Consider the following 22,109-nt stretch of genomic DNA (forward strand, 5'->3'; position numbering starts at 1 on the left):
AGAGTAATGTTAAGTTTGGGATTTATAATGTGTTCGACTTCAAGCGCGTGTTGCGCAGACCCATCCGCTCAAGTAATTTAAATAACTCCTGCGGTATGCGCAGCACTGCATAATGTCCGACAAACCTAATATTTGAAGCCGTTTGAGACGTGGTAACACAAGTCTGCATGTGATCGTTTCCCACGTATCGAAAGGTTTTTTCCTTAAGAAGGAGAGGAGCTAAAGGAGGAATTTAAATAATAATATTTCATGTCATGAGTTCAAATAAAAAAATCTGCATTCCGCGCACACACAGTCATAAACAATCATACTCCAAACATTTTTCTAAATTACAAAATATTTCTTAAAAAAACGAAATAAAATAATTTGCCACAAAAAACGAATCTAAACTATTTTAATGGCTGAAAACTGAAAAAAAATTGTCTCAAAATTTACATCATGCATTCAAACTGTGCCACAGCCTGCCTGAGTAAACAGCCACAGCACAAACAAAAATACTCCAAACATTTAAATCATTTTATGAAGAAATAAAACGAAAAATGTATGTTTGAATTATTGTGTTGAATCCTAGATTTAATATATTCAATATTAATTCTTCAGGACAAAAAAGAAGCTATTTTGAAGAATGTCCATTGTAAAAATTGTCCATTGACCTATATCTCTGCAATAGAATGTCATAGAGACACAGGAGTTGGTTCGTTTTACTCATGGATAAGTGTATTATAATATGACAGGTGACAAGGCACGCTCATAGCAACCAAACATATTACCTTAGCAACCGTTTAGCAAGATCTATATCTCTGCAACAGAACATCATAGAGACATGAGAATTAGTTCATTTCACTCGTCCCTTGGGTATTATCAGTTTACACCTGTTTTTGCATATGAGTGTAAGCATGCGCAGTCTGTATTAAACGTTACTGACCATTTCTGTCATATTTCTTGGAGTGGGAGAGTGTCATCCCTTGTGGATGTGTTATGGTGCGATTCCTGAGCCTAGTCGACGACGACAGACGTACCTTAGAGGCCTTAAACTGCTCGAACCCGATGATTGCTGCTTGCAGCTATATTTTAAGATAAGTTATTGAGTTAAGAAAAGTCACACATTCATTTTAGTCTGGGACTAGCCTTGTCTGTGAAACCGGACCCAAATGTTTTTATGTCAAATAAGCCAATAAATCCTGTGTTTCCATTACAAGTCACCTTACATGTATGTGCAAAATATAAGCCCAGCTTGGACAGTGTTTTAATGAATGCTGCAGGTATGAGTTGAGTATGTGTGGGAGACATCACAGGGAAAGCTGGTCTGTAACCACACAAGCATCATCACTATAATGTCCTGCCTCTGTACCGTTGCCATGGAGACACTCACCGAGGAGACAGACAGTTCCAGGCCCAGAGAGCCCCAGCTGATTACCAGCGCCAACACGCCCAGAAAACACACCCTGAGAGAGACACAGATAATGATTATTCACAACTATAATTAACACAACACAGTATCATCTTCTGCGAGGTTTAAAACCCTTCGCTGGGGAAAACCTTTTCTAACGCTACCATTTTACAAAAAATAAACATTCTCCATGATATCCAACAGCAATAAAACTCCAGATGAGATAAGACAGATTTCAAAATGATGACTTCATTTCTTTCTCAGATAAACACTAAGATGAAATGTTACGACTTACAGGGGTATTATGAAACGGCTTGAAGATAGAAATGAACTAAGGCTTAAAGATTTTCATGTATAAAATACAGCTAGGAAAATATGCTAAAGGGAATCTACGACCGGCTGCAGCCTTTAATGTGAGTACAGGCCTGAGGAAAACTACACAAAGAGACATACTGGCTGCATCTGACCCAATGTGAATGACAGAATGTGACACCACAAACACATGATCAGAAAAAAGTGATCTGAAAAGTGGTTAAAAATAATGAAAAAGCGTCTCTTACTATAATATGTTAGTTTCGGATGTGTTGCTCAGGCACACTTAAAAGCACACTATTCTCACCCGGGAGGATGAGATAACGGTTTTACTGTGACACAGCTGAATTTCACTTCCCAGAGGGGGAAACCGGAGAGAAAGATATATTACAATTCCTCAGCCTGAGCTAAAAACAGACGAGTATAACTGGCACTTCATAAAATGTAAATTAGAATGACAGGGACAGTCAGGATTCATTCCTCACAGACTCGTGTGAGGCGTCAAGTGTATAACTACGGCACAATGGATAAATCAGATTAGATAACACACTCTTATATATAAAATATTGCTATTTTAGAGTTTTTCCAAGCATCTAAGCACTTTTTTAGTGTACTTCATATAATCTAAAGACAGACCCATATCTTACCCAATCAGAGTTCCCTTGGAGTTGCGGATGAGACCGAAAAGCACCAGCAGGCAAATCAGTACATCAAACAGCAGCAGACCAAGATATCCCGACCACCTAAACCCAACAACACAGAAAGAATTAAACAACAGTTCCACAGAGCCTTTATATACAATTTATTACACGGCTCGTTTGAATCCTTGATTCTGATTGGCCAGTCGCGACATTTGCTGGTTCGTTATTCCCAGATAACAACCGCTCAATACTAATAACAAACGGTAACCTGGATGCAGCAAACCATTTTGACAGTTTTTTTTGACAAATTAATTAATAAATTAAGTCTTTTAATAAAATATAGGACATATAGGGTATAGCCTGTTCGTGACATTTGAAAGTAAACAGCTTTTCCTCGTGGAAGGTCTGCATTCGGTAAAAATGAGCTAATAAAATATTTTAAATTCACATTTCATGTCCATTTTTTTTCTCATGTGGCAAGTAGCGGTATAATAAGCAGGATAATGTACAAGCAGCCTGCTATCGCGAAATAAGCCCCTTCAGTGTCGGGGATTATTACTGCGATAACAACTGGCTGTACATTATCCCTTACTAGGGCTTCCCCCAAATAGTAGAGATGCACCGATTGCAATTTTCTTTGCCGATTCGATTTCCGATTTTATTACAAGTGAAACCTGCCAATTCTGATTTTCTATCCTCAAACTATAATTGACAGTATACTGTATATAAAACCATATTAACTTTTCTTAAATACACTTTTTTTTTCATTGAATAAATGATTGAACATTACAATTTCCCCAAATTTCCCTAAATGCAGTTCTCCAAGCTGCATTAAATTACAGAATCTTCTCTTTCCCAAACAACTCTTAAATTGAAGAACTCTGTGACTGAAAAGAAGTACAAATAATAAAATATAACTAAACATGTCACTTAAATGACCTTTTTCATTTTTGTACTCATCTCACAAAAGTCTAAGATAACAATAAAATACTTCAACTTTATTCTCGTCTGTTTCCGTTTATGAAACTAACATTGCTTTATTTCATTTTTTCTGAAATGTAAAATAAATTGTCTTTATCTTGTGTCTGTAGTATTAAAAGAAGTGGGTTGATTTTTGCTGCAACTTCAATAAAAAAGTTAAAAATCTTATGAGTGAATTCTACTCTAAAGATGTATATGTATTTGCAGTTTTTTGTGTTAGTAAAGAACTCAATCAGATATACATCACATATATTGGTTGATTTATTCATTTTTTTATATTTTGGATTTTTAAAAACAAGTAGAAGTCGTGTTGAATGTCATTTTACCTAGGTGAAATCACCACAGTTTTAACGTAAGACAAGGAATCAGGTTGAATGGAATTTACGTTTGTTTTACACAGAGTGAACGTCTTCAACATGAGTTTAGCATGTGTCAGAGTTTAGCATGATGCTAATAGCATCACTGTTAGCATACATACCCCATGTAGACGGAGCAGCGAGAGATGAACTACAGTCTGTACAGTACATGATGCGTGTGCACGCACGTGCAGTCAGCGGACATGAGAGATGCGCGTCAGTCAGCAGAGACACGCGGTCCGGTGGACACACATGCGAGTATAAACGAGCCGTGAAAGACAGGCTGTGCGCGCGCACGTTTACATGTTTACTTGTGGCTTTGAGTGTACTGACGGCTGTGATGTTCTTGCCCGCATCACGGGCAACAGAAGATCGGCTTGGAATCGGCGAGACGTGAGACTGACCGGCCGGTCACCGGTCCGACCGATCATACGAAAAACCGTCCGATTCCGGTCTCTGGCCGGTCAATCGGTGCACCTCTACCAAATAGTCGACTAAACGTTAGTCGATGTGAAGGAGGCTTGGTCGAATACGTTTTCATTGGTCGGTTAGTCATGAAAATGAAATAAAAAAACTCACGTGACGTCACGCAGTCAGTATACACGTTAAAACTTCACGGTGCTGCGCAGCTTGGTCAGTGTATGACATCAAAAGAAACAATGCGAGATCAACACGAACAGTGCCTATGTTAATAAATACGCCATTTGGTGCTGCGCGATGATGACAGCCTGACCACAAAAGCACTGAAGATACGACTCGCAGAAGAAAGATGACAAGAGGGAATTGACGGGAAATATCCCGAGCAGCATTTATACACAAGCTGCAGTCTTAGACCCACGTTTTAAGAGTTTGTCATTCCTTGACACTGACAAACGAGATGCATACTCCACAGTGTCGGATCTGGCAGAAAGTTTATCTACAGAAGCTGCGCAATATAGGGATCATGACAGCATTAGTACTACAGTCTACAGAGGAGGGTGAGCCCGCATCAAAAAAGAAAAATCAGGCCGAGATATCCATGCTGATGGCCATTTATGAGGAGGAGCATGCAGAAGAGAAGAATGAAATAAAGATGTATTTGGCGGACAAAACAAAGTTGATTCGGGACCGTTGACATGGTGGCAAAAAAATGAAGAACGATATCCAAAGCTCGCTAAAGCAGCTATAAGCGCCTGCACTGTATCCCCTTCCACATCCACACCACCAGAGCACAACTTTTAAAAGGCCGGCTTCATTGTGAATAAGTCAAGAAGCTCACTTCTTCCCAACAATGTGGACAAGCTGGTGTTTCTGACGCTTAATATTAAAAAAAAAGATCGGATGGAAAAATAGTGACGGTAAGTTAGCTTAATTTCCCCTTTTTGTAGTGTTTCTGTTTGCTATCTGTTTTTTATTTTTATTTATTCGATTTTATATAATATAGAGGTTGTTTTTATTCTGTTTGGAAACTTCAGACTGATTTTACTATTCGTTGTTTCTGGTCAAGACTCATCCGTCGGCTTTATATGGCAGTTTGCGCTGATATTTTTCTTGAATGATTCCATTCGATTTGTATTCGTTTTGTTTTAATTATTTGCACCACGTTTTGCTTAATTTATATTTTAAACGCTTAATTATTATGATTTAGCATTTCTCTGTAATATGGAAGTGTTAAAAAACATATTTTCTCAGCCGGTAAACTTAGACTATTCTTTTCCTTGTATATATACGCAAGTAATTATGTTAATATCATAAATGTGCGATTATTCGACTAATTGCTGAAATGAAGGACTACTAGTCGACTAGGAAAATCTTTAGTCGGGGGCAGCCCCATCCCTTACTTAATATAAAACAACAATGTATAACAAAACACAGCAAAAATTATTACAATAATCACTCATAACTTTAACTTGCAAATATAACATATAAAGGTGCTGTGTGTATTTTTTTGAAAGATCTATTGACAGAAATGCAATATAAAATACATAACTATGTCTTCAGAGGTGTATAAAGACCTTACATAATGCAGCGTTTTGTTTTATTACCTTAGAATGAGCTATTTCTATCTACATACACCACAGGTCCCCTTACATGGAATTCACCATGTTGTTTCTACAGTAGCCCTAACCGGACAAACTGCTCTACAGAACGCGTTTAGTAAATATGTTATGTTCTTCGGCAAAGAAGCGAAAATGTGACGACATCTTAGTTCTGTGTCAACCACCGTAGTGCTTCAAAAGGGAGGGGTGGAGTGAGCCGTTGGTTGCAATTAGCAACCTCATCACTAGGTGCCGCTAAATTTTACTAGATGCCGCTAAATTTTGTGAAGACAATGGTGGGGTGCTTGCTAATGCAAAACATAACTAGCTTTGCTGTTGTGTTACAGTCATGACTGGCTTGTTGAAGAGAGATGTTGTACTTTTCCAAGCAATCAGCTTCATGTTTATTTTCACTTGGCAGATGAGAAAACAGGTTATTAAAATACCATAGTTTTTCACTAAAGGAGGGGCCTGGGCCATATCCAGGGACCAGAACATCATGACCCAGAACCAAAAACAAGCAACCACCCAGAGCACCCTTGCAACAGTAGACTGTAAAAAATACAACTTCAAATTGTTCTCCCAACAAAGGTAATAAAGTAAATTGAACAAAGTTTTTTTAGTAGAAGAAGAATGTATTATTTTGAGTATGCTGAACAAAATTTGTCTAAATGTGGTACCAACAAAGATTCTTTTGTTGATTGTACTTAGATATCTAAGTGATTGTCCAAAGCGCGTCAAGAAGTTTGACCAACTTGCCAAACTGGGTAATCTCAAAAAACAATTCTAGTGTTTGAAAGTTCCCAGCATGCATTGCAGAATTTTCAATTAGCCGGTTAAAATGATTAAAATTATTGCTATTTTAGTGTTTGCTGGCTATATTTTTGTTGTCATTGTAAGTTACCTTTAGTATTTAGAGTTTCTTTTTTAACTATATGATGTTTGATGATTGTTACCATGATTGAGGCTCATGTGCTCTGAAGAAGTAAATGAGGCAGTGAGGCCACTGCTACAATGTTTAAATCACAAACAGCTTAAGCAGTTACTTAAGTAGAGTGTGTATATAATATATCTATTAAGTAGAGTGTGTATATAATAATAGGACATTTATATATTAACGTTATATAAACATAATCTTTTGAGTTGGGTCAACTAAGTCCATAGTTGAGTGAACTCAAAAATTTGATTATTGCATATTTATTTTAAGTTGGTTCAACATTGTTTTTTCAATTGACAATCATGTGACATTACTCAGTTAATTGAGTTAGGTGAAATACTTGGCCAAAAGTTGAGTAAACTCAAAAAAGCTGTGCAGCGAGTTGCCTTGAAATTTTTTAGTTAAGTCAACTTCTCATTTTTACAGTGTATAGTAACGGACAGTAAATAACCTGCAACACTCTAGCATCAAAGCAGAACCTTTTGCATGAGCAAACAGCACTCACTTTAAAAGAAAAACTAGTTTAAAAAAATGTTTTTTGCAAATGTGAAAGTTTATCCTGCTTTGAATACACAAAGGCTTAAAATGCAAGTTATTTTCACTTCTTGTTCTTTTTAAAGCTCTTGGGGGAACTAACAGATCCCACAGTGATATGTAAGAGGTAGAATGAACAGAATACTAATTTCCTCTTTCTCTAAGAGAGCTCTGTTCACGCCTGACAGAAATCCTCTCAACTCTGTTTTTCTTGTTATTTGCCAATGCAAGAAGAGCCTCCAGAAAACCTCCAGATGAACTAAAAACATTATTTATCCATAACAGAAACATATTTCTTAACCTTTATTTTCTCTTACCGTTCAATTTCATCATGTGCCTGTCATTGCTCTGCAACGTACCTGTACCAGTCATATAGTTCGATCTTAACAGCCAGGTCCTCCAGGGAGATGCTGAGGTTGTTCCAGAAGGGAATCTGCGCCATCTGACGGACCAGCTCGCCCCGTTGGTCCTGCAGCTTCTGAATGATGGACAGGTAGTCTGTGTGCTTTGAATACTGCTCTTTCAATAGCCGCAGATTCTCATCCACAATCTTGCTCTGAGCCGACGTACTGTCTGATACCTACACACAAACATTTACTATGTAAGCCATGAGCTACAGATCTGAGCCTGAACATTTCAGTAAATAGCGCATCTAGCTTTGGTGAATCAAATCTGCTCCTAGAAGGCTCCTTTCCTTTAATGCACAACTGATCTCCAACGCTGCTCTTACACACTTGTTTTTTTTTTAAACAAATCTTGAAGAGATTCTCATAACAATGTATTAATTTGGCAGATGCTTTTATCCAAGCAACATACCGTGCATTTAAGGTATACTTTTTAGAGGACCTCCAAGAGCAGATTTGTGTACCGTGTTTTAGAAGTGATGGAGTGAGATGTGGTTTAATGGTTATGTCGGGACATTCATCTCACCAGTCTGTGCACTCCTGCCACTGTGCGGTTGGCATGGCGGAGGGAGTAGGTAAGCCGATTCACCCCATCACAGGTCTCGCCGTTCCCGTAGAAACCAACAGCAATGCCAGCGCTGTAAGGAGACAAAGAGACTGGGCATGAGGAGGAGGAGAGTGGCGATGGAAGCGCTTTAGTTGAGACTTTGTAACTATGTGTAAAAGGTCAGTAATGCCCTGAACCCCACATACAGCCGATGTCATAGTGGAGCCACACATGAATGAACCAATTTAATAATAGTTCCATGAAATGTCAACCTTAAGATGAAAAAAGGTTTTGACCATACTGAAGGGTCAGATGTCAATATTTGGTGGTTTAAATATACATGCAATCAATGTCTCTTAACAATTTCAAAGCACTTTTTGTTTTTAAAGTATCATTTTCCATAATCAGGTGTGTGAACTGTCACATCCATAACAGCATTGTCACAGCCATAACGGTCCATATTCCTTATAAATGGGAACATGAAAATTAAAATTAAATAACTTTTTTGTTATGTGAAGAGCCATCCCTTATCCATTTGTTGAGTGTTATTGCTTCTGGTTCGTACATATTAATTTACAACAATCCTGCAAACGTGTGTTCTTTTTTGTCACATACATAACACTTTTTTTTCTTCTAAAAACTTGATATTTTCCTGATGTCTGGATTCGATCATCAGAGGTTTAGTAAAATATAAACAGATGATTCAATATATCGCCCATTTACGGAATAAACATTTTACACAATTTTGGTGTTAAGGCAGTGACTGATGCGCAGCACTTGCATTAAGTGATATTTAAACAGTTACCATCTCAAAAAGAATACAAACCAGGGTTAGCAGAAAGTCTTAATTCCTCTTTACAGTAAAACAAAAACCAAACTCTGAACTATTCCAGTTGAGTGAAGTTAGTGGAAAAAGAACCCACTTCTCTTTGCATTCACACTGAACCATATGAAAGCGGACTCTTTTAGTCCACTTAGTCCTGATCGTCTCTTCATCCACTTCATTCACAGTCTTTTGAATTCAAGTCTACTTGAATATTACTTGAAACGACTAAACACACTGTATTACAACCTCTGTATATGTGGATACACATTAGATTATATATAGAACTGAGTGCTGCTGCTCATTCACTTTGAAACACACAGCACGCGCAAGCTATGCATTTACTAAATTAATTTGCTGTCTTTGAATACTACCACAAGGTCATTTTTGTACTTCAATGCTAATTAGATGTTTTAGTCCTACTAGCTACAAATCAAAAAGCTTGCCCGTGGCACCAAAAGCACTGTGGTCTAATTCTATATGTGTTGTACACTGTGCATACGTTTGTGTGTAAGAAACACGACCAAAAGACTGTGGTTAGTTGATCGATAGCCCTGTGTGAAACCCAACACTACTCAGTGTGTTTGGCTACTGTACAAGAGCTGGGAGAAAAGAGAAGAAAACAAATCGATTGCGCTAACAGCTTTGACCAACCTGCCTGAGAATCAGGTCACATCAAACATGTGCTGCCCTACAAACCCACTGAGGCCATTCACAGCATTGTACTCCCTACTGAGGACCACCCGCAGCTTCTGTACTTGAGAAAGTAGATGGTGCGGACAAAGGTGACAAACGTCGCAAACAAGTCAGACCCTTTTACAAACCTTTGCCTCGCCACTAGGGGTTGCAAGAACTAGTCGCGGGGTCATGTGATTTTTTGACACTGTACCTTTAAGAAGATGGCTGACTGTTCCAAGAGACCTGCGCGGGGACGGTTGTCATTTCCACCCGCTTCAGCGGGATTCTGTCACACTCCCGGCAATAATATGTTATCTTGTCCTGCTTCCGCACGCATCATTCACAATGTGCCCTGTTTTCGTCCGCAACACTCACGATTTGTTCTAACGCCAAAAAAGCTTGCTGGTAAAGCCTAACGTTTCAGTGAGCTGCATCTATACGCATATCTTTTAATAGAGGCTATTTTTGTACTTGTTCCCCACTTAATAAAACATGAAACAGAATAAATAAAAATGTTTCTCATATTGGCTGCCGTGTTGTCTTTGTAAGTCCGCTATGATAAAGCGTCTGCTGCATTAGGCTAATAAATATATTGAAGTTGTTCTAAAGTCATAGGCCGTCACAAATAAACTCAACACATTTTTCTGTGGTTTCATCTATTAGTGCACTTGACACTTTCAGTTGACTTGTAAATCCAAGGGAAGTTAGGTCAGTACACACGCTTTAAATCTGAAGTAACATTAGGCTGCTGTAGAGATTCACCTGCGGCTCTTTTACTGCATAGCCCCGCTTCCACCAACCTCGCGCTTTAAAATAGTTTCATTATAGTTTAGTTGTTGTTGCGCTTGAGCAGTAAACAACAGTTTATTTGTATTTATATACTATATATTTAAAGGCTATTTTTATATATATTCTCCCGCAGCCCGCACGCACACACGAGCGTCTTACTCCCAACACCTTTCAAATCTTGATGCAAAACATTCCCTAGCTTTTATTTTATTTATTAATGACGTCATCGACTAGTCGACGTGACTTTAATCACAGAACAGTCGACTTCAAAAAATATGCGGTCGTTCAACCCCTACTCGTCACCAGGTGGCACAATAGCTCTCTCTCTCTCTCTCTCTCTCTCTCTCTCTCGTAAAACCTTCACTAGTAGCTACAATCAGTGCCTCCCCACTTACAAGGGTTCTGTGGCAGAACAAAGAGCTATTCACCGCCGGGTAGACCCCTCAACTCTCAGCAAGAGTACATGCATTAAAGACGCATTCCATGAGCGCTGTTAGACTAGTTCATTCTGTGCATGCGCAACTGTTCAACTGGGGCGTGCTGCAACACGAGCATGCAGATAAGAGAGCAGATGTCACCTCGCCGTCCCTTGAGGACGACGTCATGTGACCCAGAGTGGTCTCAGAGGAGTTCTCAGCATGCCTACTCCAATGCAAATTTGGTGGATAATCTGCAGGAACACATTTACATAAAGGGCTCTACCACACCGATACACACTCATGTAAGCATGATATGAATTAAATGATCAGAGAGAGGGAGAGAAACAAATTCATTTCTGGATCTGCACAACCTATACAGTGCTTTATCAATTTTTACCTTTCCCATGCATTTGTTTAAAATGTGTACAGTACTGGTCAAAATGGATGTCCAACTTCGGACAATTGACATCTTTGCTTTTTATTTAAATACTTTTGAGAGGAATTTAAAGAGGTTTGGCAAAAAATTCATAAAGACATAGCTCAGGAGAATGTCTCTTATTTTACGTATAATGCTTCGGAAATATTGTAAGTGCACTCAACAATACCAATAAAGTAGACTTAAAATGAAATTCAAAATAAAATGCTTTAAATATTGAGAGGAGAGAGATGTGCATCATTTCAATTCTCATATTGTTTGTATTAAGAAAATACAGCAACACTTATCTGTTTGCCCCAACAGAAACACAAAATGCCTTCAAGAAAGTATTTGTTAGCACAAAGCGAAGGCGCAATTATGAAGAAATCACATTTCCCAATGAGGCCAGTTTGGGGAAACAAATTAGTAGTGCAGGGACATTTAAATGAACTTCCAGGTGCTGTTCCATAATGAGTTTCATTTTCATTGCTAGTTAAAATTGCGAAAATCCATTTCCGTGGAAGCTAATTTTCCAGCTAAAATGAACAACACAATGCAACATGATAGAAAGAGTAATTGTTAACTCAAGTTGAATAGCAAGGTGTGCCCTATAAAAGAGTATTATAAATGAACAATAGTCTGCATTTAAAATATAAACCCCTATAAGGTGCATGACTGTGCCAAAACAGAGTAACACCATGGAACCATGTCTAAACACTGACAGTGTTTTTTTGTAAGGGTAAGTAATAGGAAAGCCTGCCAGATTGGAGGAAATGGCAATAAAACTCAAAGACAACAGAAGGTAAAAGAGGCCAGCAGTGAAACTCATTGGGTCATACATAAAACTGTACACTGACAACTCAGATAATAGTCAGACTGGGAAACGGTCTCTCTCTGGCCTCTGGCTTTACGTCAACATATGACCCAAGGTCAGATCAATGGGTCCGCTGCTGTGGGCTCTTATCACTGCGATGCTACATTACAGACAACTCAGACTGTTATTCTGTCTCTGTTATGAGCCACCATTGTTTAATGCATCCAGCACATTAATTCAGGTCCGTACAGATATACTGACAACATGATACCTGACGTAATGACGCAGACTTGAGTTGCATAACATACAGCGTAAGAAATGAGCTGTGACTGTTGTTCAATGTGAATGAGGTTAAATGCTCCTCAGAGAATAACACTTCATTGACTAGACACATCACGCCGAGCACTTTAGCAGGGCCGATCTCATTACTCATGCTCACCATGGCCTACCCATCCCCCTGAAGAAAAGCATCCCGGGTCAGAGGGGATTTGGTTAAGTGGAGTGTCACATGGTTATGATGAAATGGGTTTGGTCACTTTATATGCCTGTGAAGTGAGCAGCCTTTGGTGTTTTTTGATGTTCCTCGGATCTCTTCTCAAATGAAGCAGGCAAGGGGAGTGTGTCTTCTCTCTTTCAGGGATGGGATGTCTACTGAATTCAACAGGAAACAGAAAAGCTTCTGTAGATGGACACTTTGACACCGTTTACTGTAATAAAAGTTGAAACTTACATGGGCACCGGTGTAAATTGGTGCAACAAAGTGCAGCAAAGTAAATTAAGATCTGTTTTGGGATGCCAAAGGCTGCAGGTCAATCCTTCAGCTATTATGACTGTACTTGAGTAACACATGACCTCAAAGATGCTTCAGGGGAACTGCATAACATGCAGAAAGGTCACAGAAACAAATTCCAAAAGCTACAGTTACTATTTAGTTTGGGTTGATTTAAAACAGTTTACAATGAGATTATCAATGAGATTAAATTATTAAGTAATATACACTACATGGTTGACCGTACTGGGACGCCCCCTTTCAAATAAACGTTAACTACGGTAAATCCAATAAAAAAATATGAATGCGACATCATATAATGCCATATTAAATACGTTTATCTCCATATTTGTTGCAACAGTTTTGGAAAAGCTTTTGGAAGAGTCACTGACCACGTTTACATTGACAACAATAAACCGATATTAACAAGATTAAAACAATACTCTGGTTAGAATGGACCATGTAAACAGAGCTTTTTGTTTAACTTAATCCTTCTAAACTCATAATCATAGTCAACAAATCGAATTAAGACGGGTGGAGTACTCCTATTTTAGTCGCATTATCAAAGTGCGGTATAGACTAGTGTTGCACGATACACCGGTACTAGAAAAGAACCGCAATACCCTTCTGTTAAAACGATACCAATTTCTCATTTATTTGGTACCGGTACTTTAATGATGCGAGAGTTTCAGAGAAAACGCATCCTGAAATTTGCGGCAGCCGTATGTGCGCGCGCATATGCTCTCAGCGCTCTCTTCAGTCAGTGGACACGTACAACTTTCTTTCCTCGTATTTGCCCTGCAGATTTCGGGGTGACGACGAAATGAAAGTCATGGCGGCAAACATAAGTGCCTTTTCCGTCTGTTCACGGCTTGTCAGTGAAGCAGATGCGCAAAGGGGCATTATAGCAGAGTTAAAAGACGAAGTCCGTCTGTGCAAAAATTGCGGACCAAAAGGGCCAACATGATCAGCTTGGCAAAGCATTTCACCAACAGACATCCCCTGACCCGTTTAAAGAACTTTAAAATTGACAGGTAGCGTGTGTGAATGATAACAATAGCCTGAATAATGCTTTATGATTTATTTTGTGACAGGTCAACATTATTGATAACGCTTTACAACTAGGTTCCATTTCTAAACATTAGTTAGCTAACATGAACTAATAATGGGTACTAATATTCTACAGCATTTATTCATCTTAATGGTTCATTTCAACGGATTTAATAAATACTTCAATATTTAATAAATATTTCAATCAATTTAAAATATTAACAGTTGTATTTGTTAACATTTATAAATGAACTAATATGAATAAACAACTAGATTTGTATTAAGTTACATAAACAAATTAATAAATGCTGTAAAAAGAGATTTATTGTTAGTTCATGTCAGAATGCATTATGTAATGTTTTTAATTAATTTTTATGTATTGAAGTGAATGAATTGAACCATGATCCTTTCGCGGCACTTTGCGACAGGTTACACACACGCACGGCAGTGGACAGCCATTTCGTTTTACGGCAAACAACATGGCTTCAAGCAAGAAAGCACATTTTTGGTCCGAACGGGAAACAAGAAAGATGCCAACAATTCTAGAAAATAAATGAAACACCAAAAACTGTATGTGGTACCATGGCGAAGACAAACTGTTGATACATGAAATGATGGAGGGAATGTCGAATGGCGTCGCTTAGGGACGTCATGATGTATGCCATTAATTGAACATTAATCGATAGTCTCATTCGAATGTAATGTAACATGTAAATGGGAACATGAAAGGTATATTCTTAAAGCAACTCATGTAAACACCTTAATCGTAATATTAACTTATTCAGAATAAGGCAAATAATTTGATTACTGATGTCCATGTAAACGTGGTCATTGATAGGTTTGGGTGATGAGTGTTTGGCTCAATTTATGGTGTTCAGCTGGGTTTAGATCTGGGTTTTATGCAGACAAGTCAAGTTCTTCCACACTAGACTGAATCAATAATTTCTTTTTGAATATTGAGCTTTGTGCACAGAGACATTGTCATGCTGGAATAAAAGAGCCCTGCCCAAAAAGTAGAAGCACACAATTCTCTAGAAAGTCTATTCTGTGAGCAATGCATATAATGACAAACGTCAAAGGGGGCGTCTCCCAAGACTTTTGTCCATATAGTGTATGAGGTGCAGCTGGAGTGCACAGATCTATGAAATTGATGATGTAAAAATGTTTGATAGGTAGCATGATCAAATTAGTCAAAATATTGAATAAACAAATACGCAAGCGGCGGTGTGCAAGATATTGTTCCGGTTATTAGACTTTAGATATTTGACCTGTGGCATAACAAGTTTAATTTTAACAAGCAAAAACTAATTTAATTTAATCAAAGAAAAGCATTTCAGACCTTAGGAATGATTCGTTAATGATGAGTTTTTTTTAAATGTAGCATCGCAGTTTGTTCTTAATTCTTCAATCGAGTGACTACATGCAATATGCTTGCCATACTGTTTGTCAATATACAATGCTCAACAATAGCGCTTCCTACAGTTAAAATGTGGCCTGAAGCAGCCTTCAGCTCTCAAAAACACTTCCATCAGCAGTTCTCAGGAGATAACACAGCCAAATTTGCTTCCAAGAAAGAATAAAAAATGGCACAACCTCACAATTCCATTGCAGTGGAACAGACGCATGTAACACTACATCTGATGACATAAATTTCCTTTCTCAGGTTCGGATTATAGATGGTAAACATTATAAGAGCTTCTTGCTAAACACCCTGTCAGGACGTCTACCTCCATAGAGTCCAAAGCAAGACAGTTTACTGGAAGACTGCCATCAGTTCATTTCCACCTTATTCAGTTCATTCACCTACATTAAATCTTCACACTTTTAAGTATTTTCTGTGTTGGTTACGAGTGAGGAAATCTGCAGATTTACACAGAATAATTTTGAATGCAGAAAAACATATTAACTGGAGGTTAAAATAACATCGTCATATTGGTAACAGAAAGCATGATCAAATTAGTCAAAATATCTAATAAACAAATACGCAAGCGGCAGTGTGCAAGATATTGTTCCTGTTATTAGACTTTAGATATTTGACCTGTGGAATAAGTTTCATTTTAACATGCAAAAACTAATTTTATCGAAGAAAAGCATTTCAGACCTCAGGAATGTTTCGTGTATAAAGTTTTTTTTAATGTAGCATCGCAGTTTGTTCTTGATTCTTCAATTGTGTGACTACATGCGATATGCTAGTTATACCGTTTATCAATAAACAATGCTCAACAATATTGATGTAAAGATTCATTGTGAACCAGTTGAAAATCGATTATAATATGTGACAACTTAAGTCGGTTGAAATGTTCAATGAATCGCGATACATGTTTTGAACAGCAGGGGCCATTGTGTTTACTGCAAACATGGTAAACATGGCTATGCAGAAAAAAAAGTTCCAAGTTAGGAAAAGCACAGACAAAGTCTAAGGTGCCATCCACACGGAGACGCATTTAGTATACGTAAAGATTTTGTAACATATCGGCATTTCGTCCTCATGGATCCGGCATTTTGGGAGCCTGAACTGCTATTTTTTTAAACCGGATCCCAGAGTGGATAAATCTGTAAATGCCACCTTTGCGTTTTCGTGTGTACAGCCGATCCGTATATAGTTTGAAACGATGATGTCATCACACCAGCGCGTAAAGTTTATGCGCATGCATATGTTCTTCTCCATTTTTAGTGCATCTCTGTGACAGAATTACAGTGCCACATACTGATTTGGCATGTATACTACATTATTTTGAGTCGCTTTAGCGGGTTCGTGTGTACGCAGATATTTCTTGAGACGACTCCATGAAAAGGAAAGAAGATCGCATAGGGAAAGCTCTGGCTTCGTGTGGATGCGACATTAGTTTGTTTATATTAAAGAGACTTTTGTATTATTTTTTATTTGATTTGGAATTGGTTTTAAAAAATTGCAACTGAGTTTTGTTATTTGACAGTAAAGATATTTTTATTTCACGAAGAAATGTGCAGCATTTGAGAAATAAAAAAGAGCACTCTTGCTAATTTGTCTCAACTCATTTTGCAAAAAATAAAAACATGAAAAAATAATATCGTGAGATCAGTATCGTGAATCGTATTGCATAGTGAGCTGAGCGGAGTGAAATGTTACACACCAACTCAACCAAATACAGTTATATTCAGTTTTAATGTTTTTTTAATGTAATGCAACAAATGTTATCAGTGTTGACTAAAAATATGTACTTTTAGTTTAATATCACATGGCAAATTATTGACTAAATTCAAATAACTTCTTTTGTTAAAAGACAGAAACTATGACTTAATAAAAATGGTTTCTAATGCTGCACTGCTGATAGGGCTTACTGACATTATGAGAAAATGATCATCATATTATGAAAAATTCTGAGTCATGTTGCTTGCAGGTGTGATGGTCATTAATGATGTTTGAGTTGAAAATGAGCTCATCTCCTCCCCTGTGATGTAAATCTGTGAGCATGGGGTGAATTGCTTTCTCTATTTCCACCTCTCCACAGGACCAGATATGTGCTGATAAAACTTTACTTGATCTGTCTGCAAACTCACAACACAAACATGCCATGACCTGACATCACTCACACTAACACCAGAAGTCTGTATTAAAACAGTATAAAGGACCTATTTCGATTTCATTTTGCCTATACAGAGCATTATGAAGTGACAGCAGCCATCCTGTGTGTTTAAGCCATGTCTTTGTTCTCTTTACAATTTCATCTCAGCTGGAGAAAACAGACCATGTACTGAGGACAAGATTTACCGCTCAGTGTGTATCTCACAGAGACCATAAAGTTCTCACCTGTGATTTCGGCCGACAGCTTAATTATGAATGTACACAGAGAACCAGAGAGCCACATAAAAACACAGCATGCGTTCTCTCAGCCCCCACACGTTAGCATGAACTAAACACGAAGAGCAGTCATGAGATGCGGGGGGTGTTGTGGTGAAGGGTGGTAAGTCTTTTTTGTGAGTCCCTGTCAATGGTCTATAACAGGGGTCACCAACTAGCGGACTCCGGTCCGAATGCGGACCGCGAGATGTGTCCGTCCGAACCTCAAAGCCTTTTGACATAGAAAATAATGTTAGGTGTTCATTTATTTATTAATGCAATCAAATTTATACCAGGCACATCAAGGTCCGCTCAGTAGCAGTTTGGGTCCTACGGCGCCAGCGCCACGGACAGTTAACATATGCACACTGTTGCTACGTACAGAGTGAAGAGAGCCGAGGGCCCGAGACAGACTCGCTGCACAGCGCGCAGACAGATGTAACTGTCAGTGACTGAAAAACAATGTCATTTTCAAAAGTTAGAAAAGTTGACGCTGAAAACCATGTTTTCCGAGATGAATTTATTCTTCCTGCATCGACATTCACGAGGCCGGTTTGTCTCATTTGCTCGGAGTCTGTTGCGGTTATCAAAAGTGGAAACATTAAACGGCATTATGAAACTAGACGTAGACACTATGAAGAAACTTACCCGCAGCAGTCCGAGGTAAGGACACAGAAAATAAATTAGCTAAAAGCCCAGTAGTAGCGATCTACACGGGTCCTCCCTCACTCACTTACCGCCCAACAACAAGCATATGAATGTTCACTAAGAATACAGTGAATATTAGGAAAACATAACAAGCCCTTTACTGATGGGGAAATAGTAAAAGAGTGCATGCAGGCTGCGTGTGAAACACTTTTAGAAGGAAATTAAAGACATGAACTAAAAGAAAATATTAAACAAACCCCCCTTTCAGCTGCAACAGCCACAAGAAGAGCTGAAATGTTATCACTTGAAGCTGCTATTTGTTAATCTCAGTTCAGCAGAAAACAACACTTTAGTTTTCTTTTAAAGTTGTTCATGTTGAAATGAATGTATGTTCAGTGCAGGTTTAGAGATTAGGGCATTTTGCACATTTTCCTTCATTATATTGTTGTCAGAAATTGTTATGCCGTCGTATAAATATGAAAAGACATGTTTATTTCTTTGGTCTGCCAAAAACCATCAATTCATGTTTTTAGGTATTTAATTGTCCGTACCTCAGCTGGTAATGAGGGTTCGTTTACTGGACCTCAAGCAATTTTAGCTGAAGACTCCTGCTCTATAACGTCAGGAACCACAAGGTAGGCATTGCCGGGAAAGGCGCTGCTATAGCAACTGGTTTTACATGCCACAGGATGTCGGGCCGGACAATAGCCGAGCCAAAATTCCCACCAAATTCCTTTCGTTCGCATTGTCCTCTTGTCTCTCACTGAACATCATCATAACAAAAACCAGCCTTACCAATTCAATATGCATGTTTGAGTGGTTTGCATTTATTTAGATAGTCTCATTCAAATCTTTAATTTATTTTAATGCACTTTAAACTAAGACAACAGCACTGTGGTCGATTCAGAAGACGACAAAGAGGAAAATAGTTAAAGGGACAAAATTGCTATGATCACTCATAAATGATATTTCAAAGAATGCTCATTACCAAACAGTTATTGGCCACCATTGACTACCACAGTAAGAAAATTGATTTATAAATTGATTTGTTCTGTTGAACACAAAAAAATATATTCTGAAGAATGTAGGAAAGCAAACAGTTCTGGGGCACCACTGACTACCATTGTTATTTTTCCTATTATGGTAGTCAATGGTGGCCAAGATCTGTTTGGTTACAAGCATTCTCCTAATTATCTTTCTCGGTGTTCATCTAAACAAAGAAATTTATACAAATTTAGAACAACTTGAGGGTAAGTAAATCTATATACTTTCATTTTTGGGTGAACGGTTCCTTTAAGAACTGCAGAACTGCACTATTACTATAAAAACAGTTCAAGACAGAATACTTTAGTCTTGAGTAATGACTTTCTCATGCACAAACTCACTTGATTCCTGCACTTGTCATTGGCGACACACTCGGAATACAAAACACTATAATAGCTAAAGACACAGTCAATGTTTCCCCTCAGCAAATTTCACAAAGCGATCAATAGAGCTCCTCCTGTGATTAAACAGAGAAGTGTGGATTGAGCCACAGGGAATTCTCAAAGAGTCAAATGCTCATTTTTCTCATGCTGCCCACCAATGTGATACAGACTAGATCTTGACTTGATTTATGAAGTTTACTCCAAATGATTAAAACCAAGACAGTTAATCGTGATTGATGGTCCAGCAGCAAAAGAATGCATTCAATTTAACTCAGTTAACTGTTATAATTTTACATGGGTAATTTTAAATGCATCGAGTGAACACTCTAGAAGAATACTTTATACCCTTATTACCCTTATACTAGCTCTTGCCAAACTAAATTTAGAGTCTCATATAAGGTTACAGGTGGAGTTAAACCCACCTGAATTAAACCAGCAGTAGCGGGGGTGTTAATTCAGCATATAAAAGCTCACGGCAGCCTAGGGACAGCTCCAAATGAACTACATAAAGATTAGTGCAGAAATGACTTCTTCCGGAATTAAACCCTTCCCACAATGCACCACTACTGTTACACTCCAACAAGCAGAATGGCTTTCGCCTGCTGGGGAACATTTGATACAAGCAATTCATTGAGGAACAAACTGCATGAGCTCGTAGACGGATCACAGCGCTATAGATCTCAAACAAAACAAGTGACTACATGCGTCGTCCTCAGCCGGAACAAAAGTCTGATAAAGCGGTTACGAGAAACAATGTGACAAGCTCAAAACAAGAAACCACACCCATTAGCTGGAGATAGAAAGACATGTCCAGACTCACCTGCAGATGAGAGTGGCGATGATGACACACCAGGCGGTGCAGCAGCAGTCTGCGTTTGGCTGTTCCTCACTCTTCTTACGACGACAACAGAGCCAGCATGAGTAGAAGATGAGGAAGATGAGGTCCAAGGCCAAGCATGCCAGAGCTATGCCACCCAGTAACAAGAGGGACTGCAAGAGACAAGACAAAAAGCTCATTTGTAACACACATGATGCAGAAGAATGCAAAATATATATTTCTATCAACTCAAACTTTGTTTTGATGATTGAATGGGACTGGACAGCAAATGCTGACCACTAGCCAACAGCTCAAACAAATGAACATTACTTTCACATGAACAAAAAACAACTGAACATTACTTTTCACATCTACCCACATTATAAATTCATAAGATGTTAAACAAAAAGCAATGAATGCCGCCACATCTAAATGATGGATTTTGTTTCTATTTATTAGTGCTTTTGGTGCTAAATATTTCATAAACTGTATAATCCCAGAATACTAATTCCGCAGTCACACTAGACTTTTAGAATACGAACATTTACGCAAATCCCTACATTTATGGGCAGCAAGCTGAAAAACATTTGATAAATTGAGTTTATTATTTGCACATTATAAGATTCTCACGTATTTACAGGTATCGTTGTTTTCGTTATTTTAAAGCTGTATTGACCAAAATTGAATCAGTTGAGCACTGGAATATCGCTCTTCTATTGGTCAAACGTCATCACATGATACAAATTAGCAGGTCAGAGTTCACCAAACTTGCTCTTTGGAAAGCAGCGAAATGCTAACTTTTTTTTACCAGGAGCTTGTGCTTATGGTCTATTGCATTTGAATACGTATGAATGGAAGTCAAAGGAATGAAAAGTCTAGTGTGACTGCGGCGTAAGATAAACATCATAATGGGTACCCAGGGCTTCTCCTGCATTGACAGCCGCCTCAGTCAAATTTTGTGCTGCCTCAGTCTCTCGCCAAAATTATGTCGGGTGTCTTCACAAAAAACACTGCATGTATTCTGTTAACAGACTTTCATTTGTAACTGCAGTTGCGGCATTACGCCGCAAAGGAGACACTGTTTTGTTATCAGCCCACTGAGGTGCTGAAGAGTCGCAGTAAAAGAGCTAATAAGAGCTGCTGTGTTTCACGGCTTTTCAGGTGAATATTGTTTGTTTGCATCCAAGTACGTTCAATTTCTTAAAAAGTTTCTTAAATTAACGTGGCGTACATCACTGTGTAATGTTTTAAGCTGGGCAGTTGGCTCGTTGAATCAGCGTTATACTGTACACAGCGATGAAAGCACAGTATGAACGCACATTGCGATCAGAACGACTCGCAAACAAATGACTCCTTTGAACAGATTCATTTAAAATGTTGAAACTTTTCAGTCACTAGCGAATATAAAAAAAATCAGTGAATCTTTCAAAGCTCAGTAAACCACAAGAGAACATAGGATGTGAACAAGCTTTGCAAATTTAGTAAGACTGGTAAAATTAGTTGGCTATTGTGGGGTGAAA

The 22,109-nt window shown here is 38.3% G+C and overlaps 1 protein-coding gene across 1 annotated transcript in view; it reads right to left on the bottom strand.

Annotated features, from left to right (window-relative positions):
• The window catches only part of ttyh3a (tweety family member 3a), a 53,189-nt gene that overhangs the window by 18,239 nt on the left and 12,841 nt on the right, over positions 1 to 22,109 (bottom strand). The window contains exons 2-6 of the mRNA XM_057345844.1: positions 20,593 to 20,762; positions 8,100 to 8,211; positions 7,529 to 7,749; positions 2,350 to 2,445; positions 1,373 to 1,445 (exon numbers count right to left, since the gene is read on the bottom strand). Coding sequence (XP_057201827.1) covers positions 1,373 to 1,445; positions 2,350 to 2,445; positions 7,529 to 7,749; positions 8,100 to 8,211; positions 20,593 to 20,762 — 672 coding nt within the window. The remainder of the gene's footprint in view (positions 1 to 1,372; positions 1,446 to 2,349; positions 2,446 to 7,528; positions 7,750 to 8,099; positions 8,212 to 20,592; positions 20,763 to 22,109) is intronic.

The sequence above is a fragment of the Triplophysa rosa genome, linkage group LG11 (assembly GCF_024868665.1).
Source record: "Triplophysa rosa linkage group LG11, Trosa_1v2, whole genome shotgun sequence".
Classification (NCBI taxonomy): domain Eukaryota; kingdom Metazoa; phylum Chordata; class Actinopteri; order Cypriniformes; family Nemacheilidae; genus Triplophysa; species Triplophysa rosa.